At 37.8% G+C, this 24,795-nt stretch overlaps 1 protein-coding gene across 1 annotated transcript in view; it reads right to left on the bottom strand.

Moving 5' to 3' along the window:
• The window catches only part of PolrMT (mitochondrial RNA polymerase), a 395,821-nt gene that overhangs the window by 331,102 nt on the left and 39,924 nt on the right, over nt 1–24,795 (bottom strand). The window contains exon 4 of the mRNA XM_090374544.1: nt 16,153–16,266. Coding sequence (XP_090230670.1) covers nt 16,153–16,266 — 114 coding nt within the window. The remainder of the gene's footprint in view (nt 1–16,152; nt 16,267–24,795) is intronic.

Raw genomic sequence — 24,795 nt, 5'->3', positions numbered from 1 at the left:
TTAATGCATTACTATGGAATTACTACTTCCTAAAGCATTACTACTTCCTAAAGCATAACTTTTATAATATTCAAAAGTGAATGTAAAGCCATGTTTTTACTATCACATTATTATTTTTCAGAAGTTCTTTTAAGATAAATTTTAATTTTCACTGTTTAAAATTTAATCATACTGTATATACTAAGGTTTAATAATAAAAAAAAATATGATCAAAATCAAAGTTTCATTAATTTCATGCTAATATTTCCTTTTCAACACATCCTTCACTAAGTAAAATGACTTGTTCCACTCTTTAACCACGTTTTGATCACAGCACCAATGATGAAAAAATGTGTAGCACGTTTTGGAACATTTGATCATAATCCCACAATGGAATGTTTAATGCAATTAAGATTAAAATTCCTAATAAAGCATAATAAACCATTTCAGCAAAGATGTATTAAAATAAACAATTAACACAAATATCAAGAGCAGGAGAAATTCTGCAACCATTTTACCTACATATGTACATTTATCAAAGCAATGCAAAGGCACAGCCTTCTGATTTTAGTAAGGAGAATGGCAAAATAGTATAAAAATACATTTAGCATAGTTTTGGGGAAGGGGAGGAAGCCTTACACAGAAAAAAATAAATAAAGTTCCTTTGTGATGACCTCATAGTTGATAATCAGATTAGTCAAAAATGATCTACCTTTAACAAATCCATATCGCTGATTATCTTATGCCTCTACTCCTATCAAGATGACCTTACATTACTTAACTATTGACTTCATTATTTTCCCTGGAGCAAAGGTCAAATTTACAGGTCTGTAGTTTAGCCACTTTCACTCTGTGAACCACCCTTGTGAATAAAGAGATACATTTTCAAATCTCTAATCTGTCGAGACTTCTCCTAAATCTAAGGAGGTTCTCTATATTGTGGCTAAAGACTATTTCTTTTGCAGCATCTTTTAAAATAAATGGATAGATTCTATCAGCCCCAGGTGCTTTCTTAGGTGTGCTGTTTGTTTGTTTGTTTTGGGATTTATTAGGCACATCGGCAACTATGGTCATAATGCACCACTTACGCATGCACACGCATGCACCAGCACACACTGTTTTATACATTCTATAATAAGAATATATAACCAATAAGTGTGCTATAAAATTGCAACTTATTAATTAATTAATTAATTAATAAGGAAATAACTATATTTACTTTTCACTTCTAATTATTCGCAGAAAAAAGAAAAAAATTCAATTAAGAAAAAAAATCTAATGCACCTGAAATGTAATGTAACATGTATCTAACTTGTTCACTTTTAGCTGCAGCAGTTTCTCTTCCACTTTCCTTTCCATTATTATAAAATCATTTAACTCTCAATCCATATTAGATTCTATTAACCATTCTGTTAAATTATACTGATAACCTTGTCTCTAAAAAGTTCTTCATGTTTGAGCAAAGATGCAAAATATTTATTCAGTTTATCAGCAAGCTGTACAAGATTTTCCATAGTTTTGGTGCATTTATAACCAGTGGACTAATCTGATTCAAACTTTTTCTTCCAGTGTTAACATATACAAAGAATTCCTTGGTACTTTTTTTATGCATTCTTAGCCAAAGAAGTCTCATAATCTACCTTAGCTTGCTAAGGTAGATTATGAGACTTGAGTAACTTAATTAGAGTAACTGAGTAACTTGATTAGAGATTACTTTATATATTGTACTCTAGGATGATGTGTCTCCTAACACGTTATAATCATCCATGCACATTTCTTCTCTGCGACTAAGCTCATAAGTTCAGCTGATATCCATTGTGATCTAAAGCTTGAACAATATCTATTACAGGAATCCCTCGATTAGCGCAAGACTCGAATTAGTGCGGTTTATATTTAGCTACCAATTTTCGATTAACAGACTCCCATGTATTTTGGTTTGGCCTAAAGAAACTGAAGCTGGTGATGCTACGAAAGTCAGTACTAAGCTACGAATATAAATACACTGCTAAAGTATGCATAACATTAGAGAACATTATAGAAACACATCGCTTGTTTTCTTATTGAGTGCGCATCTCTGTTCACAAAAGGGAGTTACTGTTTATTTCGCGTCGCATCATACCTTCTCCATCGAGAAGCATTATGAAGAAATAAACAAAAACGAACACAAGATACAGTGTGAGAAGCTAGTTTGTTTTTCTATCATAAGAAAATAAACAAAAACGGATTATTTCAAACATGTATTATTACAACAACTGAAATATTTTCTAACATTATGCACTCTGAAGGACAACACCGGCCAAACCGCATTTATTGTGTACATGCAGATCAGTTGCTTTCAGTTGTTCTTGCGTTGCATGTTAATGTGCAGACTCCCATGTATCTCCCATCATTAATTACTATGCATACTAATTAATTACATTAATTTCTATTAAATTTTTTATATATTATGTAATTATTAACTATGGATAAAAGGAAAAGTGTATCTGATAGTACCTCTTGTAAAAAAAAAAAGAAAAGTGATAACGTTAGATGAATAAAATTGAAGTCATAAAAAGACTTGAAGATGGTGAGAGTAAAATACAAATTTCTCAACATCTTGGAATGCCTGAATCAACTGTTCAGATGATTTTAAGTAAAGCCAGTGCATATAAGGAAAAAGGTAAGCTTCCTTCATCGTCAGCACACACACACACAAATCACAAGAAACAGAAGTGTTACGATGATTGAGATGGAACGGAACGTTTTAGCCATTTGGATAGAAGACTGCAATCAAAAAAGAATTCCAATCTTCACAATGACCATAAAAACAAAAGCCCTAAGTATTTTTCCAATGTTAAAGGAAAAGTCAACAATAGAAAACTTGGGTAGAGCGGTAACTGAAGAAAATGTTCAAGCAAGTTCTTCAAAAGAAAAAGTGATTGAAGCGGAAATGGAAGAAAATTTCACTGCCAGTTCAAACTGCTGGTTTGAACGTTTTAAGAAAAGAATAGGACTGCATAACGTTGCATTGACTGGAGAAGCGGCAAGTGCAGATAAAGATGCAGCCACGAAATATCTCGAAATTTTTAAGAAAATTGTTGATGACAGTGGCTACGCAGATTAACAAATATTTAATGTTGATGGTAAATAAATTTGATGAATTTGAGGTATTGCTCAAAGCATCAAAGGCGGATATTGTTGGGATATCAGAGACACGGAATGCAGAACTGGAATTTGGGGAGTACAACGTCTACAGAAAGGATAGACAGGATAGGATGGGAGGAGGGGTTATGCTATTAGCTAAGGAACACAAAAAATCCAAGGAAGTGAAGCCAGTCGACATCGCTGGACAGTGCAGTGTTGAGTCAGTTTGGTGTGACATAAGCATTGGGAGATCAAAATTGAGAGTAGGAGTGTGCTGTAGGCCTAAAGACTTTGATGAGTATAATAAGAAACTGTACAGGGAAATAGAGTGGGCCAGTACATCAGAGAGAGTCTTATAATGGGGGATTTTAATTTCCCAGATATTAACTGGAATTTGAGGGTTGGTCACTCAGACACTAGCAAGGCTTTTGTGGATTTATTGGATGATTGTTTTCTACATCAGCATGTTCGGGAGGCAACTAGAGGGAGTAATACTCTTGATTTGATTATCAGCAGTGATTCTTCATGCATTAAGAATCTGCAGATAAAAGAACCACTAGATGGCAGTGATCACAGTGTGCTGAAGTGGGATTTACTCAAAGAGGTAACTACCATCAGGGGTAATGGGAAGGGTTTTTGCTTTCATAAAGGCGACTACGATGGTCTGAGACAGTATTTAAATTCTATACAGTGGAACCAACTGATAATGTTACCAACAACAGCAAATTCAAAATGGGAAGCATTCAAAGAACTTATCTTGGAAGCTACTAGGCTTTACATACCAACTAAGAAATATTGTACAAGGTTTAGGACTAAATGAATGTCAGATGAACTAATGAGACTTTTTTTTTTTTTTTGTTAGTTGTTGGCGCATATGCTTCTGTGGCTATAATGCACCTCCCAAGGTTTTTGCACTACTCTGATCCAAGCCCAAGGCACGATTCGAAGCTGCGACCTTTGGGTTGCCAGTCAGGCACATTACCCATCCGGCTAGCCCGGTCGGCAATGAGACATATGGCAGAGAAGAAAAATGCATGGGATACATATAAATTAACATGTGACACAGAAGCCTATGATAGATATAAGTTGATCTGTAACCAAGTTACAAAGGAGGTTAGGTAGGCGAAAGCAGATTACAAGACATCTTTGGCAAAGGATGCAAAGAAAAACAGCAAAGAGTCTTTTATTTATGTAAACTCTAGAAGGAAGGGGATGAATCAGATGGGTCCACTTGATATTGATGGTTCAACTGTTGATGATCCTGCTCAGGTAGCTAACACACTAAATGAATATTTTGCATCGACATTCACACATGAGGAGTTATTCAGCGAGGGGAATGCCAGAGGTGTATTCAACTCTGGCAGTAAGCTAGAGAATCTTGTAATAACTGAGAGTAAAGTGGAGGAGAAATTGTTGAAGATAAACACAAGGAAGGCACCTGGGGGTGGACGGGATCTATCCTGTTATATTAAAGGAGGCAGCAAAGGAAGTAAGCAAACCCTTAGCCATAATTATGAGAGCTTCCTTGGAGTTAGTCAGTTATTTGGTTTTTAGGAGCATTAGCAACTAAGGCCATATTGCTCCGGGATATGCGGTGATCATTCCCTGACCTTTCCACATCCTCCATATTTGGTGGTGACGGGCTCAAACCCCGGTCTAATCAAGAAGCGTGTGCTATGCACTGCTGCTCCTTCCCACCTGGCTATGGAGGTGCCGCTAGCTTCCTTGGACTCAGGGGAGGTACCCACAGACTGGAGATGTGCAAATGTGACCCCAATTCACAAAGGAGGATCAAAGGCCGACAAGTAATTATAGACCTGTGAGTTTAACTTCTGTTCCAGGAAAATTAATAGAGGCACTGGTTAAAGAAGCACTGCAGGATCAGCTAGACAAGACTTCAGTTAAAGCTCGGACACAGCATGGTTTTGTTAAGGTGAAGTCTTGACTAACCAATTTGATTGGATACTATTATGCAGTCACAAAAGAACTGGATGCAGGGAATAACTTTGATATTATATACTTGGATCTTAGAAAGCTTTTGATACTGTTGCACATGGAAGACTGCTGCACAAATTGGAGCACTGTGGCATTGGAGGCAAATTGCTGCTATGGATAAAGGGGGATTTGAGGGGGAGAAGACAGAGTGGTAATCAATGGACACTGCTCTTCGTGGACTAATGTTATTAGTGGAGTCCCTCAGGGTTCAGTGTTGGGTCCATTGTTGTTTTCTGTATTTATAAATGATATTGATGATGGTATATCAAGCTTAATGTCCAAGTTTGCAGACGATACAAAGGTTGGCAGGGTTGTCAAGGACACTACTGACACTATGCTGCTGCAACAGGATCTGGAAAGGTTGAGCAGATGAGATGAGAGGTGGCAAATGAAGTTTAACATTGACAAATGTAAAGTACTACATATGGGAAACAGCAACCCCAGAGCAACGTATCAACTCTGTGGTACTACACTGACAGTGGTAGAGAATGAAAAGGACCTGGGGATAATTGTGCAGGCAGATATGAAGTTCTCTGAGCAGTGCAGATGGGCTGGAAGAGTAGCTCATGTTGTCTTGTCAATGATATACAGGAATATTTCTAGCAGGGATAAGGAGGTGATTATTCCCTTGTATAAGGCAATGGTCAGGCCACACCTTGCCTCATTTGAAGAAGGATGTAGAGCTGCTGGAACGAGTACAGAGAAGGGCAACAAGATTAGTGAATGGAACAAAGGGGTACTCTTACGAAGAAAGGCTTATGTTTTGCAAAAACAGTGTCTGGAGACTAGGCACCAGCGAGGTGATGTGATAGATGTGTATAAAGCCTTGAATGGTTTGAGCATGCTCAATGCTGATGTGATTCTTCCTCTTGCTCAGAATAATCACCTCAGAAGGCATAAATTCAAATTGAGGAAAGACAGATGTAGGATAGACGTGCGGAAATTTGCCTTTAGCCAGCAGGTAGTTGGTTGGTGGAACAGACTTCCATCCCTTGTCGTGGAAGTTGATAGCCTAAATAGATTTAAGGCTCAGCTGGACAGGTTTTTTGAATGAACGGAGTGATGAAGTGGAAGTGGGTTTTTTTTCTTTTTTCTGGCTGATGCTGCATAAGCTTGCTTTCTTGCATCATATACTAATGCTAATGAAACAGGCTTTTTTTGGAAACGAATGCCAAAAAAAAACTTTCTAGCGAAAAAAGAAAAGGCTCAACCAGGCTATAAAGTTTCCAAACATAGAATAACACTTTTATTGGGAGGCAATACAGAAGGCGATTTTAAATTAAAACCCATAGTTATCTATAGAAATGAAACTCCCAGATCTTTCGGTAAAGGTTTTAATAAAGCAAGCCTACCTGCTGTTTGGCACTCTAATAGAAAAGCTTGGGTCACGAAAGCTTTATTTGAAGAGTGGTTCACTAGCTATTTTTGTCTGAAAGTTAAGGCTGTGTGAAGGTTGTGTGAAGAAAATAATCTTGCATTCAAAATTTTATTAATTTTAGACAATGCCCAGGGCCACCCACCAGCACTTTCAGATTTGTGTGAAAACGTGAAGGTTATTTTTTTACCTCCAAGTACGACAAGGCTTTTACAGCCTATGGCTCAAGGCATAATCGCTACTTTTAAGGCCTATTATTTATGCAGAACATTTGCACAAGCAACTGAAGCAACAACTGGAGAAGGTGGTTTCTTTAGTTGAATTTTGGAGAAATTACATCAGGAAAGCAATAGACAATATTCATGAATCATGGTCTGAAGTAACATCCAGCAATATGAGAGCAGTTTGTAAGCATATTTTGCCACATTGCACAAATGATTTCTGTAGTTTCACTCGTGTCAACACTGTTATTGATGAAATAGCAAATATTGGAAGAGATCTAGGCTTTGATGAAATCGACAAAAGTGATGTTTGCGAATTGCTAGAATTGCATTCAGAAGAATTAAGTGATTCTGACCTCCTTAATATTGATGAACAACAAGCATATGGCAAGATGAAAATTTGCGAGGAAGAAAATGCTCAAGAAAATAAGTTGACATTAAAAGAACTTGAAGGAATATTCGCGCAGCTGAAAATTTGAAACAACTAATCATGGATGCAGACCCAGATATCAAGCGCAGTATGCAAATTCGCAGGAACATTGAAAAAGATGTGTATCCATACAAGTGAATTTATGATGAAAGGAAGAAAGAAAAGTCTGCGCAAACCAGCCTTTTGAAATATTTTACAAAGAAATAAAGTGAGTTATATATTGTAATTTTTTTAATTTCAATAAACTTTTGATTACTGTACTGCAAATATTTATAATTATCCTTTGCTTTTATACTGCTGTACATTAAATTGCCATAAAAAAAGTATTTTTAAAAATATTGATTGGTATATTGTAGGTTTTGGAACGAATTAAGCTATTTTTATTGATTATTAACTTCGATTAGCATGATTTCACATAGCGCACCATTTTTGTGGAACCAATTAATGGCGCTAACCGAGGGATTCGCGTACTGCATAAAAATGCTTAGCAGCCTCTCAGAACATTTCCATTTTGCATTTACTTTTGAACCTTGCAATCCTCTAACTGCAAGGACAAAGACAGTGACTGCTGTACAGCGGAGCCAGAAATAGCTTAATCCTAATTCTCCTTGTGGACTGCTCCTGGTGTGAAAGAAAACTCTCACAGCTAACTGGACTATGTTAAAGTCAGGTGTTTCTTCCAGGTGTGGTTTAGTTTTGTAACAGGAAAACTGTTAACCATTGTTACGATGTCTGATAATTATTCTTTATTGGACATGCCTGGAGACCTAACATTAGCTCCAGACTTTCTAATATTGGGTTGAAAGGACCTTTAGAAGAATTTATAGATATGCTATAATTACCCCAACTGGGATCACCTGAAGGTGCAGCTGATTCTCAGTCAAAAAATAACCCAGAGCATTCGAACTGTATGCTTAATTTAGATTACTTAAGTGCCCTGAAAAATAATTTTCTAGATATTTTTAAGTCAGGATCCACCGTTAACCCCCCCCCCGATGGTGGTGGAAGCTGGTAAAATCTGGAACAGTATGGAACAATTGGCGATTGATCTCACCATTGATAATGAGGTTAAAAACAAATTTAGATTTAAGAGTTTTGCCTAAGTCCACCCCTGTGTCCACTTATGCTAAGGTGGCTACAGCAAGCGCAGGCATAAAGACCAGTGCTGAACTGATTCCCTCGAGAACACAGTCAAAGTATGTAGTACTGATTAAAGCTGGTGAAAAGTGTGAATTAAAAAGTGAAGAAGTTAAACAGGTGATTGCAATGAATTTTAAATCCAAACTTAAACAGATTAAAATAAAATCTATCACAAAAGTTAGAGAAAAAAAGGCGCTGTAATTGAAACTGCCACTGATGAAGACATCACTAAATTAAAGAACTTCCTGAAATTTGGGGAACACAAATTAATTGTAGACGCCCCAAAAACTAAACCCGACTGTGATACTCTATGACACACAAAAAGATAGGTCAGACCAAGAATTCTTGGAGGATCTGTATGTCAAAAACTTGGGTGAGCACAATGTTAGCAAGGAAGATTTCAAACAGAGGGTTAAGGTGAGGTTTAAGATTAATGCTAAAAACAAAAAAAACAAACACTGAATAATTGAAGTTCCTGCCTATATCAGGCAAATCATATTAAAAGATGACGCTCGCGTCTACCTGGGCTGGTCGGTTAACAATGTGAAGGATTTTATTATCGCTTCACGTTGTTTTAAATGTTTGGCTTATGGTCATTCAGCTAGATATTGTAGACAGCAGGACTACACATGTGGGCATTGTGGACTGCAAGGTCATCAGTCGGAATCTTGTCCCACTCCTGAATCACGTTACATGCCCAAACTGCAAAATAAAAAAGAGGAAATCAGATCACTCATATCGTGACTTGAAGTGTCCTGAGTTCTTGCGAGCTCAGGTCACCAAATCTCGCACAAATTACATTCAGTAGGATAAAAAATGTACAGCATGGTCCAAGATTAAAAATATTACAGTTAATCTGCCAACGTTCTGCATCTGCAATGAGTGCTATCTCCAAAATAATTATGGATCATAAAGTTGACATACTAGGACTTCAGAAATTAAACTCCTACAAAGACAAAGTTAAAGGATTACCAAAAAACTGTAGGGTGGTTCAATCTAATGTATCTGTTACAGGACAGGGTGCAAATGCTGTGGCAAGGGTGTGGGCAGCTCTTGTTATAACGGACAAGCAGATCACGATCACAAGAGTAAGTGGTCTCTGCTCCGAGCATGCGGCATGTGCATGCTTGGAAGGTAGTTCTCAACAATCTCAACAAATTGAGCCTTATCTGAACTTCTTTGAGACAGCTTTAATTAGGTTATCACGTAAAAAGATAGTTATTATGACCGACACAAATGCTTCTTCCACCATGTGGAACAGCCCCATAAAGAATAATAAAGGTGAATTACTGGAGGAATTTATAATAACTAATGGATTGATTGTCTGGAACTCCCCTGGGCATTTGCCCACTTACTCATCCCCTTCTGGTCAGTCTTACATAGATGTCACTCTGTTGAATGCAACAGTTTGGAGATGCATAGAAAACCGGACTGTTCACTACTCTTGGTCGGTAAGCGACCACAATGTAATAACCTTTGATATAATATCTAATGAAAACATAGCAGCTTTGAGAGTCACTCATGACTTCCCCAGATACAAAACTCGACTAATCAATTGGAATCATTTTGATAAACTACTTAAGGAAAAATTCACGGATGAAAAACTGACAAATTTGACAGATCTCACTTTGGACCAACATCTAAAAGAGTGATGGCAATCATCACCGAAATATGCGACAAGACGATTAAGAAGAAACAGAGAAGACAAAATTCGGTTCCATGGTGGTCCCAGAACCTTTCTACTCTAAGGAATCATACAAAGAGTGCAAGATGAGATGTTCAGAGAGCTAGGAGTGATGATAGACCTGGAGGTGAGATAAACCGATTGAATGAAATATACAAAAATACGAGAAGGACATATTTCAACAATATTTACAAGGAAAAACGCTCCTCTTGGGAATGGTTAGTTAAACAAAGTATAGACCGGGAGCTCCGGGGCTTGATCTACAAGCTGACTCTTGACAAAATTCATCCGAGGGAAATCTCCTCCTCTGTACGTAGACCTGATAACACTGAAACTCTGATATGGGCCAGGACTATGGAAACAATTTTGGATGAATTGATTATGCAGGATGAAACTGTACCAGAAAGTCTGGTACAAACAGGCATTTGTTTAGAACATCTTTCCTATGTGGGCCAAAGCCACGAAGACGATTTTGATAGGGATGAGGAAGGTCTTGCTGTTGTGACTTTGCATGATGGCAATTGCCCTGGACTGGACCTATTAGAAGTTACCATTGTTAAAAGGATCTGGAGCACCTACCCCCAACTGATGATGAACCTCTTTAATGCCTGCCTACAATATGGATCCTTCCCCTCTCCTTGGAAAAAGGCAAATCTTAAATTACTCATTAAGAATCTCAACAAAACAGCAAATCAGGCCAATTCATACCGCTCAATCACTTTACTTCCAGTCTTCGGAAAAATACTAGAGAAGCTAATTGTAGTGAGATTTCAAAAGCACTATAAAGAAAGAAACCTAAACTACAGATAACGGTTTGGTTTCACTGCTGGGATGTCTACAGTGGATGCCATTAACCTTGTTATTAGTAATGTTTCAGCCTCCAATGAAAAGTATGTCCTTGACCTCCTTGTGGACTTCAAAGGGGCCTTTGACACTGTTTGGTGGCAAAGTGTCCTGGAGAGGCCAGGGTCTCCGTGCCTATTTATCGTCTCATCACGGATTATTTCCAGAATCGCTCACTTGTGGTCTCCAGTGGATCCTGCTCTGTTGCGAAACCTGTGACTCGCGGTTGCCCTCAGGGATCAGAACTGGTCAGTTCTCGGACCAGTATGCTGGAACATGGTCCTTGATGGGTGGCTGGCTACTGAACATAATTGCACTACTATGATCACTTATGCAGACGATTTAATTATCCTTGTTTCTGGAAACTCCAGACTACAACTTGAAATCCGTGCTAATGAAGTCCCATCAGACCTAGATGAGTGGTGTAGTACACATAAATTAACTATTTCTGTTCCCAAAACAAAAATTCTTCTCAAAGGAAAATTAGACCCAAATAGACCTCCAAAGTATTAAGATTAAGGAACAATCAATAAAATTAGTTAACTCATACAAATACCTAGGAATTATGTTAGATAACAAATGTCAATTCATTACCCATGCTAAATATGTACTAAACAAAATCAAGACTTTGACAGGCAAAATAATCAGAATCACCAAGGGTTCTTGGGGTCTGAAACCCTCTACTCTCAAGCTGTACTACAAATGGATATTTATTCCTATTGTCTGCTATGCTGCAGGTGCTTGATGCCCCAGTATACTCAGAGTCATGGTGGAAAAAATCTTGACTCAAGCCCAGCGCTTCTTCCTGATTGCAACTTCAAGAGCGTGTCGCATGATTTCAACGTCAGTACTACAAGTAATCAACGGCAAACTGCCAATTAATACTGTACAATTACTTTCCATATTGTAGAAGGAACGGTATTGCAGCACAGTTCAACCAGTTTTCTGTTAACCTGGACATGCCAGTGAAAGAAGATAACACTAGATTAAGAAACCAGTTCCTCCAGGAATGGCAAAACGAATGGACTAATGCCAACACTGGAAGAATTACTACCCTTTTTATACCTCAAGTTGCTGAATTTGACAAAAAACATTGGCCCAGATCTTCACCTAACTTTCCTTCTATCCGGGCATGGCAGCCTAAACTCAAAGTTATCTACTCTGGGTTTGGCTGCATCTCCTCTATGTAAATGTGGCTCAAAGGAGCCAGTCCAACATGTAATCTTAGAATGTCAATATTATGTAGACATTCGATTTGAACTTCAGATATTGACTGAAGTTTATGATGTAAATAACTTCACCAAATTTTTAGAATGTAAGGAAAATTATCAGGCACTGGCTAACTTTGCAGACAAGGCTTTCCGCAGAAGGAAAGGACTTACTGACTGAAAATAATTATGTAATAAGTGTACTACCACTGTATATACTGCCTTGATATTAATCGCATTCTTACAGGACCTCTGATAAGGAAATTTATTTATATTTATTGCCGGGTGGCAATATTAGCGTTTAGTATATATAAGTCGATGTGCAAGGTTCTCCGTTGGGTGGGCAGTGTCCTGGGACTTCGGCCTCTAATAAGGTGCATAAATTGTAAATCTTAAACTGTACAAATTGTAAATCTTAAACTGTACAAATTGTAAATCTTAAACTGTACAAATTGTAAATCTTAAACTATACAAATTGTAAATCTTAAATTGTATAAATTGTAAGATATATGTCTGACCTCATCGTAACCAAACTGGTAGGTTTTAACTATCTGTATAGTTGTATAAGTTGTGAAGGTTAATGTAGAAATTGGTGCCTTCAACATATTGTAATAACTGAGTGTTATGGATATATAGTACGGTCAAATGTGCGGCTATACTACATTGGTCTCAGGCAAGAGACTTATTGGTTGTATCCATAATGTACAGTTACTCTTCAGCGGGAGGTATGGGAAACCCTGGAGCCCGCAGAAATTAATAAAATACTTTGAATTTACTTTTGAACATTAGTTGGTTTCACAGTTTAAAAAAATATCTGAACCCATTATATTCATCTCTGTATAGGCACCTCCGTAGCCGGGTGGGCAGGAGCAGCAGTGCATAGCACATGCTTCTTGATTAGACCGGGGTTTGAGCCCGTGACCAACAAATATGGAGGATGTGGAAAGGACAGGGAATGACCACCGCATATCCCAGAGCAATATGGCCTTAGTTGCTAATGCTCCTAAAAACCAAATAACAAACAAACACCTCTGTATAAGCAAATCTCTTCCCCTTATCCTGAACAGTAATATTTCTTCTCTGGAAGACTGCTGTACAAATTGGAGATATGGCATTAAGGGTAAGTTGCTACAAAGGATAAAGGGATGGTAGAGTGGGAGATGACAGAGAGTGGTAATCAATTTTTTTTTTTTTTTTTTTTTTTTTTGTTGTTGACGCATCGGCTTCTGTGGCCATAATGCACCTCCCAAAGTTTTTTGCATTTTACTCTGATTCAAGCCCGAGGTGGGATTTAAACCCGTGACCTTTGGGTTGCCAGGCAGGCACTTTACCCACCTGGCTAGCCCCGGTGTGGTAATCAATGGACACTGCTCTTCGTGGACAAATGTTATTAGTGGAGTTCCCCAGGATTCGGTGTTGGGCCCACTGTTATTTTGTATATTTATCAATGATATTGATGATGGTATATCAGGTTTAATGTCCAAGTTTGCAGATGATACAAAGGTTGGCACGATTGTTAGCGATAGTAAAGACAGTATGCTACTCCAACTGGATCTAGATAAGTTGGGTAAATGGGCTGAGAAGTGGAAACTGAAGTTTAACACTGACAAATGCAAAGCACTGCATATGGGTAGTAATAACCAAAGAGAAATGTACGAACTGTGTGGTACTACACTCAGGGAAGTGGAAAGTGAAAAAGACTTGGGGGTCAAATATGAAGTTTGCTGAGTAGTACAGACGGGCTGCCAAGGCAGGTCATGGAGTCTTGTCAATGATATATAGGAATTTTGCTAGAAGGGACAGGGAGGTGATTATCCCGTTATACAAGGCAATGGTCAGGCCTAGAGTACTGTGTACAGGTCTGGAGGCTTCATTTTAGGAAGGATGTACAAAGCAGGGCAACAAGATTGGTGAGGGGGTACAAAGGGGTGCTCTTACCAAGAAAGGCTTAAGTTCTGCAAATTGCAGTACCTGGAGAGTAGGCACCTGCGAGGTGATCTGATGGAGGTGTATAAGGCCTTGAATGGGTTGAGCAAGCTGAATGCTGAAGGGATTCTTCCTCTTGCTCTGATTAAGAAACTGAGGGAGCACAGATTCAAATTAAGAAAAAAAAAAGTTGTAGAATAGATGTGTGGAAGTTTGCCTTTAACCAGCAGGTAGTTGATGGGTGGAACAGAGTTCCATCTTTTATTGTGGAAGTTGGTAGAATAAATAAATTTAAGGCTCAGCTGGATAGGCATTTGGAACGAATGGAGGGGTGAAATGGGAGGGTTTTTTTTTTTTGGCTGATGCTGCATAAGCTTGCTTTCTTGAATCATATGCCTCTACTAATGCTAATGCTAATTTTCTTTGAAAAAATCCTGAAACTAAACTACGAGGTGTGGCCATTAAATAATGATATTGTGCAAACACCAACTACACACCAACTGACACCTGTGAAACAAAAGCACGACAGTTGACCGTGAACCTTTTCCTGGTTATCTGCCAAGTCACATTCCAACACACTCATTCACTTTGTGGTGAGACTGGTTTTCATTGCCTTGTGTTTTTGCAGTTTGTCGGACAAATGACAGATAAAAGAATTCAACAGCAGATCAACCTCAAATTTTTACACAAAACTAAATAAAACAGCAACTGAAAGTTATGAGTTGTTATGTCAACTTTACAAGGAAGATAATATGTCAAGAGCTCGTGTGTTTGAATGATGTAAAAGATTTTTCAGAAGGAAAAGAGAATGTGGAAAACAAATGACCAGGCAGTCTAGTATCCTACAAACTGATGAAAATGTGGACCAGGTAAGAATGCTGATTAGAAGTGATCATCGTTTAAGCATTAGAATAGTTGCATCAGAACTCAATAGAGACAAAGAAACAATCACACAAATTTTAACTAAAAATTCAGGCATGAGAAAAGTATGTGTCAAGATGGTGTCAAAAATTTTGAATGAAGATGTTTTGAAAAAAATTGAAGATCCAGACTTTCTGAGTACTGTAATTACTTGCAATGGATGTTCCAGTTTGACCTAGAAACTAAAAGCCAGTCAATGCAATGGAAGACAAAACAGTCCTCCAGACCAAAAAAAATGCAAGAATGTCAAAATCAAAACTGAAAACGATGCTTCTTGTGTTCTTCAATATTAAAGGAATTATTACGGCTGAATATGTCCCGCCAAATGACAAAACTGTCAATCAGACATACTACTGAAGTTCTGACAAGGCTGCATGAAAAAATTCAAAGAGATCTGAATAGTGGAAGGATGGTTTGATGCACCATCAAGAGAATGCTCCAGTATGCAATGTGCTCTCTGTTCACCAGTTTCTGGCCAAAAAAAAACAAATACCTGTGTGTGTGAATATGACTTTTTTTCACTTCCCTAAACTGAAAAGTGTACTTAAGGAACCTATTTTCAGTCCACTGATTGAAGACATTTAGAAAAAAATGAGGTATTAGAAGGGCTTATACAGAAGATGGCTTCCAGAATTGTTTGTGATCAGAAGAAATGTACATAACAGTGTGTGTGTGTGTGTGTGTGTGTGTGTGTGTGTGTGTGTGTGTGTGTGTGTGTGTGTGTGTGTGTGTGTGTGTTTGCGCGTGCAAGCCTATGGCAATTGTTTTGAAGGAGATAAGTTGTAGGTATGAAATATTTCATTATATTTATTTTTTTGCAACAGTCTTGTTATTTAATAGTCACACCTTATATGATCATTGCCACCTGAAAGTTACTTTACTTGAAGATTCCTAACACATGTAGAATCAATGCTAATAACTGGATTGTTATCTTCCTAACGCTTATCCGGGTCTGCTACACACTACTTCACTTAGTACACAATGAAGTACAAACTATTTCACTACAGTGTGTACCTTTGAGCATACAGATTGGAAAGTTGTTTTTCAACCTCAGGTTATAAAAAAAGCAGTAATGCATAACAGTGTAAAAAATCTGCTGCAGTTAATGATTCTATTCAGTTAGTTGAAATAAAAAATAATAATTGTCATGCTTTGAAATAATGAAGTATATTTCTGCAACTACATGGCATATATATGCATGTATAAATCGCATATATTGCATATTTTTTCAAAAAAGTATCCACTAACATTTTATAAAGCATGATTTAAATGTTTATAAACAAAAACAATCAGGAAATCTTCCTTGCCTTTCTTGCCCAACTACTAAGAAGAGCATCATAAATCTCAATATCTATTTTCAGATTACTTTTATTTTCCTTTTTCACATGAAAACTTTCTACGGCACGCTGTGCTCTTCCAATCTGAAAATAAAATAATTTAATGTAATTATATTTCAGCTACTCTACAAATAAATGAAAGATGGTTTAAAGTTCAAGATTAAAGTTCAAGATAGATAGTAGAGATGATAAAAAATAATTTTGTAATAAAGTATAATAATAGTAATAAATTTGATTATTATGATAATTTGATTATAATTAAGTACAATCAAAATACTCATTATTAGACTGTTAATTTCTTTTTAAGACTAATCAAAAAACTTAAACTTGGATTACTCTATGGAACATAAATATGCACTTTTTTACATCACTAACCATTACCAAAAATCAATATACATCTAATAAGCAGAGAGTAAACAATTCACTGGGTAATGGAATAAATATATATATATATATAATTTATATATATAATCTTTATTGTATGCAAAAGTGATATATGCAATATGCCCTTCACAGCAGCAATGCCAGGGGTTTTACAATGTCCAGTGGGCCTTGGGGAATGGCACCCACATAGAGATTCAGATTCATTCCCCAGGGCCAACAACAGAATCAGTTTCAGATTGTTTACAATACAACCACTCCCCGATTAACGTAAGGGTTGCGTTCTGTGGAACTCTACATAAGTCAGATTTTACGTAAGTCGGAATTTCTCCCCATGCTTGTGCAACACTCGCAACTGTGCTTGCTGATTTGATTGAATCAAAAAAAGAAATGTTCAACGAACATGTGAATAGAATTATCTATTGTATTTATTCAATTTTTTATCTCATGCGCAGGAAAAATTACAAAAGCGTGCAATTTAAAAAATTTCAAAATTATAAAATTACAAAAAAAGAGAGGAGACAGGCATAACGTCAGTAAGTTTTACCTCTCGAGCATCGTTGCCAGAATCAAAGTCTTCAGCTGATAAGTACGCCACTATGGAGGTTGAGGGCTGTGGAGATTTAGAAGGGGTCAGCCGTTCAACCCTAAGAAAGAACATATTAATGGATGACTGGAGATGGCTTTTTTTCTTTTCATCGTAGATTTCTTTGTAGCAAGCAAGAATATCATTCACCCCTCTGTTAGCTTTTAAGAATTGTTTGCTGTCAGGATTCATCTTCTCAAAACTCGCCATTGCCATCTCTCTGGTGATGAAGCATCTCAGCTTCTCGTTTGGTTCATCCTGAGCTTCGTCAGCATTTTCTTCTTTTACTATCACTACCTGCAAATCAGTAAGTTCTTCATTAGATAATTCCTTCTCTTCTTCCTCTATTAACTCCTCCACATCTTTGGCAACAACCTCCAACTGAAGTAACTCTGCAACCTTTACAACCTTATCTGTAACGTCTTCATATGATTCATCCTTTTCAAACCCTTCAAAGCCTTTTACGTGCCGTGGGCATATTTTCTTCCATGCGCCATTTAAACAACTTTTAGTAATTTCTGCCCAGGCCTAATTAATGTTTAAGATGCAGTGGTAAATATTATAAGATTTCCAAAAGTCTTTTAACGTAAAATTTTTCTCACAGTCTACTGCAGACAATGCCTAAGCAAATGTTGTGCATAAATACTATGCTTTTAAATTCAAAATAATTTAAATTCAAAATAAAATCTAAGAATTTAAATTCACTCATCCAACCTGATCCACAGGTTGGATGAGTGAAGTCGTGTTTGGTGGTAGAAATACGACTCTCACGTTCAAATTGAAATCATCTAGATGTGTAGGATATCCAGGAGCATTATCTAATAGAAGCAAAATCTTGAAAGGAACGTTGTTGTCTTTACAATAGTTTTCAACCTCAGGAATGAAGCAGCATTTAAACCAATTCTCAAAGAGAGGTATTGTCATCCGTGCTCTCTGGTTCGATCGGAAATGCACAGGTAGGGTGGCTTTATTGATGCCCTTAAATGCACAAGGATTTCCAGAAGTTTCGAGGATTAATACCACTGCTTTACACGAGCAGTGGTATTAATCTGTAATCTCCCCTGCATTATCCTCAAGCAAGAGCATGGCCCTATCTTTTGAAGACTTGAAACCTGGCATTGTCTTTTAATTTTCTTTTCTTCTTTGGCAATGTATTCTTTGGTCAGTTGCATTGCTATTCTGCGTGTGCTAATTCCAGGAGTGGCATGCACAACATCCAAAATCTCCTCCTCTACTTCAGGAGTTGTAGATCTTGGTCGTCCTCTATCGGCAGCATGAAGTGTAAAGGTCCCATGTTCATAAAGGCAGTGATGGATACCTTCAAACATTTTCCTGTCTGGACATCTTCATTCTGGGAAACTTTCATGGTACAAATGATGAGCCTCCAGAGCATTGCCAAACTGTACATAAATTGCATATCAGCTTGCTCCTGATTTGAGTACATGGTCAGAATGGAAAACCACCAGATTCTGTCAGTACCTTGTGATGGAGGAAATCACCTGCGGGAGATAAGACATTCCGGTTAATAACTCGGGAACCAAGCATTTCCGGAACTATGTTGATATAAAATATTTTTATTGTCTACATATGAGGAACTCATTCCTGAAGTTATGCTGTGTATTTTTGAGACACCCTGTATATTGGTAATAATGATGTTAAGCATAGGCAATCTGAGGTATTATATCTAACAGGTATGAAGTGATGTTGAGAAAAAGTTGAGGGTTAGGGATGAGTTTGCAATTCACCAGAATTTTAGTATTGATATAAGCAACATGATGTAAGAAAGCAAAGATTACTTAGCACTGGGCAAAAAGGAAAAAAGAAAGAAAATAAATAAAAATTGCCCACTTCATTTGTCCAATTCCTCTAATAATTTGTCCAAACCTTTAAATCAATTCAAACTACCCAATTTTGCCAAGAAATGATTGGAGAGAGTTCATGATAAGAGCCTTGTCATTATTTCAGTCCTGAAGAGACTGTGCAAGGCATATGGTATAGAATGAGTTTTACTCAGCATAGCTTGCACTTGTTAACAGATGTTTTTTTTTTTTTTTACATAGGCTAATATTTTAATGAAAACCATAAGGTATAACTGATTCTTACATTACTTCTTTTGGGATGTGCTACTGCACATCCCAAAAGAATTCCTGCATTCCAGTAGCCTGGAATGAAGGGGGTGGAGATTACAAGGCCTGCGGGAGTTTCTATGGGACAAACAATTATAACACTGAGTAACTATTTTACTAGGAACACCTACTTAACAGTAAATAGATTCCCTTTAACCCTTGGAACAGTCTGCATTTACTCCCCGAGGGGTTTAAAGTATGCCACATGGATGCTGCTGTTGTTTCTCTACTCCAAAGAGTAGAGAAACAACAGCAGTTTCATTTCATCTCACAGGCACTCAATTGGGCTAAGATCTTGTGATAGGGGAGCCACTGCAGTATGGTGAATTCACTCTCATATTTCTGAAACCAGTTCTGTGCAATTCTGTTCTTGTGACACGGTGCATTATCCTGTTGGAAGAACCCATTCAAGGATGGATACACTGCAGCCATGATGGAATGCTCCTGAAACAATTTCAAAATAACATGGTATTTTTTAATGTTGCTCTACTGGTATCAGAGGCCCCTCGAGTGTGTACCACAAAGACATTTCCCACACTATTAAATGGCCACCACCAGCCAGCACTATTAACCCTTTGAGGCATAGCATTATTTCCATCTCCCTGTTCCAGAAAATGAAAAAAAATGAATGCTGAATATGAGCTCTTCAAACATTATTTAAGTTTATATCAGTTAATATATAAAAGTGATTGATAAAACATTAAAGAAATGTTTCAGACATTTTTTCTTGTTTGTGAGACAAACAAGAAAATTCAAATTCAGATAAATGAACTAAAGCCTTTAGTTTATTTACTGAAATTGAAATCCAGTCACACCATATGGAACAGTCACAAAGCAACCTATTTGAAAGTTTCATTGGCATAATTATTTGTTTCATTCAAAATTTCTTCAAACAAAGAATCAGCAAAAAACAGCTGAAAATATTCAAGTTCAATTTTTGGAATACTTCAATTACTCGAATGAAATCCAGTTCGAAACAGAAAAGGAAAAAATGTTTGAATGAAACATCATTTACATTGCTTGGTCTCCAATTTTCCACACTAGCACTGGCTGACAGTTTGTCATTAATTTCTTAATCACTGCTACAAGATACACTGTGCTGCCACTTTATTATGCACATCCCTGCTACAAATGGTTTGTCCCACAACATTGCAAATCACACGATCACAGTTGTGGATATAAATGCAGCAGAACAACCTTTCTAGTATCAGTTAAGCGTACAAACCGCAGCAAGAATGAGGAAAAGGAGTGATCTAACGGACTTCGAACATGGCATGGCATGGTAGTAGGTGCAAGACATGCTGGACAAAGCATCTCTGAAACGGCAGTTCTCCTGAACTTTTCACGCACCACGGTTTCAAGGGTGTATTGAGAATGGTGCAACGAACAGAAAACATCCTCGCAATGGCACTCCTTTGGAAAAAAAATTGCTTGTTGATGAGAGAGGTCAGAGGAGGTGGCTAGAATTGTGCAAGCAAACAGACAGGCCACAATGTTGCACATCATGTCAGAATACAATCTTGGTGCATAGAACAAAATATTGCAATGGACCACTAGTCGCGAATGGGCTACAACACCTTTGTTATCAATGAAGAACAAGAGAGCAGCAACACCAGCACTGGACTATCGAGGATTGGAAAACAGTTGCTTAGTTTGGCAAGTTGAAGTTCCTGGTTCATCATGTTGATGGAAAGTTCAGAATTTGGCGAAAACAACATGGATCCATGGACCCGTCATGTCTGACGACTACTGTGCAAGGTAGTGGGAGCAGTGTTATGGTGTGCGGAATTTTTTCTTGGCACACGTTGGGTCCATTGATACCCATAGATTCACGTCTGAATGCCACATCGTACCTAAACATCGTTGCTACCAAGTGCATCTGTTCGTGTTGACAGTTTATCCTCAGTCAGATGGTTACTTCCAGCAGGATAATGCGGCAGAGCAAAAAGCCTGAATCGCTATGGAATGGTTCCAGGAACGTGACAATGACTTTTCTTTGCTACAGTGGCCCGCTCAGTCCTCGGATCTCAATTCTATTGAATATCTTTGGGATGAGCGGAAAGGGCTGTTTGCTGCAGGCCTGCACCTCTGTCAAATCTCAAGGAGCTGCGTAACACACTCATGTCTGCATGGTACTCCGTTTTCAGCATCTTGTTCAATCCATGCCTAGACGAATTCAGGCTATTTTGAATGCTAAAGGAGGCTCAACACGCTACTTGGTAGGTGTACCTAATAAAGTGGCAGCACAGTGTATATTGTTGGATTGAAAATAACATCAACTTCACTATTAGACAAAAGTAAATCAAATTCTGAATAGGAAAGTTCTAACATTTTCTCAATTTCTTCTTCAGTAAAGCTTTTATGAGATGTTGATGTCATGACTAACACCTTGTTTCTGGCAGAGATTAAATACACAGTGAATATTAAAAATGAAAAACTATAGCCATCAGCTCTTAACAATCGAACGTAAATATTCAATTAGTTTGCCAAATTGTTTATATGAAGTATAAAAAGAAGGCAGTTCAATAGTTACATCAGAAGAGCAGAAAACCAAGATATATAACTGGCAAAACAGGAAAGTGCATCTGACACAACATTGGACCAGAAGAGAAATTTTCAATAGCATGAGAGACATGACATTGGACCACAAAGGGTTAACACCTGGCAGGATGGACTCATGCCGCTTTATCCATATTTTGGTCATCCCATCAGTGTGAAACAGCAAGAATGAGACTTCATCAGACAAGGTATTGTTTTTTAAATCCTTCATTGTATGGTGTTGGTGTTCCTAAACCTACTGTAACTGTATCTTCTTGTTTTTTGCTGACAAAAGTGGAATCTGGTTCAGTTGTCAGCACTTTCATCAGCAATACCACATCTCTGACAAGGTACATAGAATTGCATTCTGAAATGCATGTTTGGTTACCACTGTTATATCGGGTTATTTGACTGACTGTAGCTGACAAGGCTTGTCCTGTTGCCCAAGACAAGTCTTTTCAGCCTTTGTTGGCCTCTAACATCAACAAGGCTGTTTCTGTCCACACTATCACCATTCGCTGGATGTTATTTGGTCATTGGGCCAATCCAGTTACACTCAAGACAGAGTAATATGTGAAATCCATAGAAGGGTTATAATTTCTGAGATGCTCATACCAACACATCTGGTGCAGACTACCATGCCGTGTTCAGAGCCACTTAAATCTTTTTTCTTGTCAATCCACATATTGAAGTGCACACATACAGCATCCATAGATATCTACCACCTGCTTTGTATGGCATGATATGAACCCATGTACTACTTAGAGTACTACTTCTGCTGTTACAGAAGTAATACTCCATTTCATGAAAAGGTAGTAGTAGTAGCAGTGGCATGTGATGCAAGAAAGCAAGTGTATGAGTTTATGCAGCATCAGCCAAAAAAAAAACACACCATTCCCTCCAAATGCCTATCCAGTTCCTCCTTAAATTTATTCAACCTATCAACTTCCACAACGATAAATGGAAGTTTGTTAATGGCTAAAGGCAAATTTCCACACATTTATTCTACATCTGTCTTTTCTTAATTTGAATATATGCCACCCTTAGGTTCGTAATCTGAAGAAGTGGAAGGATCCCATCAGAATTCAGCGAGCTCAACCCATTCAAGGCCTTATACACCTCGATCAAATCACTATACAGGTGCCTAGTCTTCAGCCACTGCAATTTGCAGAACTTAAGCCTCTCTTGGTAAGAGGATCCCTTCATTCTTCTCACCAATCTTGTTGCCCTCTGTGTACATGCTCAAGCAAATTGACATCCTTCCTAAAATGAGGCCTCCAGACCTGTACGCAGTACTCAAGGCTGGCCTGACCATTGCCTTATACAGAGAAACAATCACCTCCTTTTCCCTGTTAGCAAAATCCCTATATATCATTTACAAAACCCCATGACCTGCCCTGGCAGCCTGTCTGCATTGCTCAGAAAACTTCATATCTGACTGCACAATTACTCCCAGGTCTTTTTCATTTTCTACCACCTTAATTGTAGTACCACACAGTTGGTACTTTTCTCTCGGGTTACTTCAACCCCATATGCAGTACTTTGCATTTGTCAAGGTTAAACTTCAGTTACCACTTCTTAGCCCATCTGTCCAAATTATCTAGATCCTGTTACAGTAGCACAATGCCATTACTGTCATTAACAACTCTGCCAACCTTTGTATCATCTGCAAACTTCGACACTAAGCCTGATATACCTTCATCACTATCATTGAGAAATATACAAAACAACAGTGGACCCAACACCGAACCCTGTGGGACTCCACTAATAACATTAGTCCACGAAGAGCAGCACCCATTGATTACCACCCTCTGTCTTCTCCCACTTAACCATCCTTTTATCCATTGTAGCAACTTACCCTTAATACCATTCTGCTCCAATTTGTACAAGACTTCCATGCACAACAGTGTCAAAAGCTTTCCTGAAATCCAAATATATGATATCAAAATTATTTTTTACATCCAGTTCCTTTGTAACCATATCATAATAACCTATCAAATTTGTCACACAAGACTTTCCCTTAACAAACCCATGCTGTGTTTGAATTATTGCTGCAGTCTTGTCTAGATGATCCTGCAATGCATCTTTAACCAGTGACTCCATTATTTTACACAGAACAGAAGTTAAACTAACTGGTCTGTAATTACTCGTGTCACCCTTCAATCCCCCTTTGTGAATTGGGGATACATTTGCACATCTCCAGTCTGTGGGAACCTCTCCCCTGAGTCCAAGGATGCTCTCATAATTATAGCTAAGGGTTTGCTTAGTTGCTTTGCCCTTTAATATAACTGGATAGATCCCATCCATCCAAGGTGCTTTTCTTATATTTAACTTCAACAATTTCTCCTCCACTTTGCTCTCAGTTATTACAAAATCATTAAGTACCCTGCTACAATTTGATAACCTTCTGCCATTTTCAAACCTTAATAATTCCTCATGTGTGAATGTAGAGGCAAAATACTCATTCAGTTTGTTTGCTGTCTGAGCAGGATCATCAACAGTCGAACCATCGATGTCAAGTGGACCAATCAGATTCATCCCCTTCCTTTTTAGAGTTTATATAAGTAAAGAAATCCTTGCTGTTTTTCTTAGCATCTTTTGCCAAGGATTTCTCGTAATCTACCTTCGCCTGCCTAACCTCCTTTGTCACCTGGGGGCCACATGATCCTACAGTAAGTTACATTACAATTAGTCTGTAACCTCCAATTCAGATTAGGCATGCTAAGGCACATTATGAAAGAGTTTGGTTAGGAATGCAAAGAATGGTAACAAAAGAATTTTTTTGTTTGTGTAACTGGAGGTTCATCAGTATATGTGCCATTCATACCAGGTGGACCACAGAGGTTCACTTCATATGAATGATAAGTACTGGCAATTCTGTACAGTTTGTTGGAAAAATGAAAAGAGCAAAAGGAAACTAGAAGGGAAATTATTACAGCTAAAATTACACAAGGAATTTCGGGGATATATAATAAATTAATG

The sequence above is a fragment of the Mastigoproctus giganteus genome, chromosome 5 (genome assembly GCF_048544385.1).
Source record: "Mastigoproctus giganteus isolate SK-2022 chromosome 5, ASM4854438v1, whole genome shotgun sequence".
NCBI classification, from domain to species: domain Eukaryota; kingdom Metazoa; phylum Arthropoda; class Arachnida; order Uropygi; family Thelyphonidae; genus Mastigoproctus; species Mastigoproctus giganteus.
The sequence above is the reverse complement of the archived record's forward strand: the minus strand, read 5'-3'. Positions and strand labels throughout refer to the sequence as shown.